At 57.2% G+C, this 1,769-nt stretch overlaps 1 protein-coding gene across 1 annotated transcript in view; it reads right to left on the reverse strand.

The window, feature by feature from the left end:
* Positions 1–493: 493 nt before the first annotated feature.
* The window catches only part of vcpip1 (valosin containing protein (p97)/p47 complex interacting protein 1), a 10,956-nt gene continuing 9,680 nt past the window's right edge, over positions 494–1,769 (reverse strand). The window contains exon 3 of the mRNA XM_014026947.1: positions 494–1,479. Coding sequence (XP_013882401.1) covers positions 695–1,479 — 785 coding nt within the window. The 3' untranslated portion in view covers positions 494–694. The remainder of the gene's footprint in view (positions 1,480–1,769) is intronic.

Here is a 1,769-nt window from a genome sequence, read left to right on the forward strand (position 1 = left end):
CAAACATTGACCCTCTGCAGGAACACGTTCCAAACATTGACCCTCTGCAGGAACACGTTCCAAACATTGACCATCTGCAGGAACATGTTCCTGCCTGCAGGTGGAGCTGTTTCTGTTCTCAGTGTTTCTCATCAGTTTAAATAAAGTTGTGTTGAAGTGGAGGCAGAAATGAAAAAGTAAAGTCAGCTGCAGCAGGWGTCAGAGGATCCTCAGACGGACGCAGGTGATGAAGGCGAGGATGAAGAGCAGGTGTCAGAGTGTGCACGGTGATGGAAGCAGTGGGGTGGGGGCGCTCAGCAGCAGATTAAGACTGAAATGAGTTTTGTATCTACAGGAATGCGTCTGGCTCTGGCCCCGCCCCTCCTGCACTGGCGGGTGCAGAAGTTTGGACGCCTGCAGGCAGCCGTCACAAAACAGCRTCAGGTGAAGAGAAACTTGTCAAAAGGCAAACGGAGGTGTGAGAAGCCAGGTTGTGTAAACGTTTGTGTTGTTCAGTAAATGTTTGTGTTGTTGCAGCTGATGTGACGGAGGCGTGAGTTGGTCCGTCATGTCTCGCTCCCACTCAAGAGGAGGCTCCGCCCACTCTGTTTCATGCATGAGACAACGTGACGTGATGGAGACCAAAGCTTTAGGACCTGAGGCATGAGACCCACAGACGGCGGTCAGGTGGGGAAGGGGCGGGGCTTCGGACACATCAGGAGTGATCCATGGGTTCRGAGGCGTTCTGCTCGGCGTCCTGGCTCTCCATCTCCTCCGGTTCCTCCAGCTTCTCYTCTGGTTTCCTGSAGGCCGGCTCTCCGGCTGCAGCTGAGGGTTTCTGAGCCGACGCAGGCGGATTGGAGCTGGTCTTGGTCCCGGCGGTGCGCTCCCGGTTGGCCCCGCCCCCCGCGGCGGCGGTGCTCTGCTGCTCCCTCAGGTGGCGCTCCATGGAGGCCTGGATGGAGGAGACCATCTCCTGCAGCTTCCTCCTCTGCTGCTCCATCAGGGTGGGGTCCAGGCCACGCCCGTCCTTTGTTGTGACGAAGCCCGGCGCCATGCGCACCAGCTCCCTGGTGGCGTCCTCGGGGATGTCCGACAAGTCCGGGGGTCCRCGGGACACGCTGGAGCTCAGGTCCACGCCACTGCTGTGCTGGCGCGTGATAGGCCGATGCTCTGGAGGGGAGGAGCCCCCGGCACTGCCCAGGGAGTGACCTTTGCCCTGGAAGGCGGTGACGCTCTGCAGYGCCTCCTTCTTCCTGACCACGCCCCCGCTGCCGAGCCGCAGGACGCCGTGGGACGGGCTGCCCTCCCTGCTGCCCCTGGAGGACGCCTCGGAGCGCAGCTGCGCCGTGGCCTCCTTCACCAGCTCCTCCACGTCCGGMCCCACGGGGAAGTGTCCCGCAGCGTCCACGCACAGCTCCAGACGCTCCTCGGCTGCGTTGTAAACAAAGGTCTTCCCCGTCAGGTGGGGCAGCGTGCAGTGCTTCCCGTCCATCAGACCTGAGACACACAAGGTCCAACACTCAGAACACTCAGAACACTCAGAAGGTCCAACACTCAGAACACTCAGAAGGTCCAACACTCAGAACACACAGAACACTCAGAACACACAGAACACACAGAAATGTTGCTTTACGAATCCTGCCTCCTGAGGCAGTGTTTATAAAGTACCATAGTAATACTTGAGTAAAAGTACAAGTATCTTACCAAAAATTACTTTGGTAAAAGTTAAAGTCTCCTTTAGGAATATAACTTGAGTAAAAGTCTTAAAGTATGTGATATTTGTTGTA

Source organism: Austrofundulus limnaeus, unplaced genomic scaffold (assembly GCF_001266775.1).
Source record: "Austrofundulus limnaeus strain Quisiro unplaced genomic scaffold, Austrofundulus_limnaeus-1.0 Scaffold603, whole genome shotgun sequence".
NCBI classification, from domain to species: domain Eukaryota; kingdom Metazoa; phylum Chordata; class Actinopteri; order Cyprinodontiformes; family Rivulidae; genus Austrofundulus; species Austrofundulus limnaeus.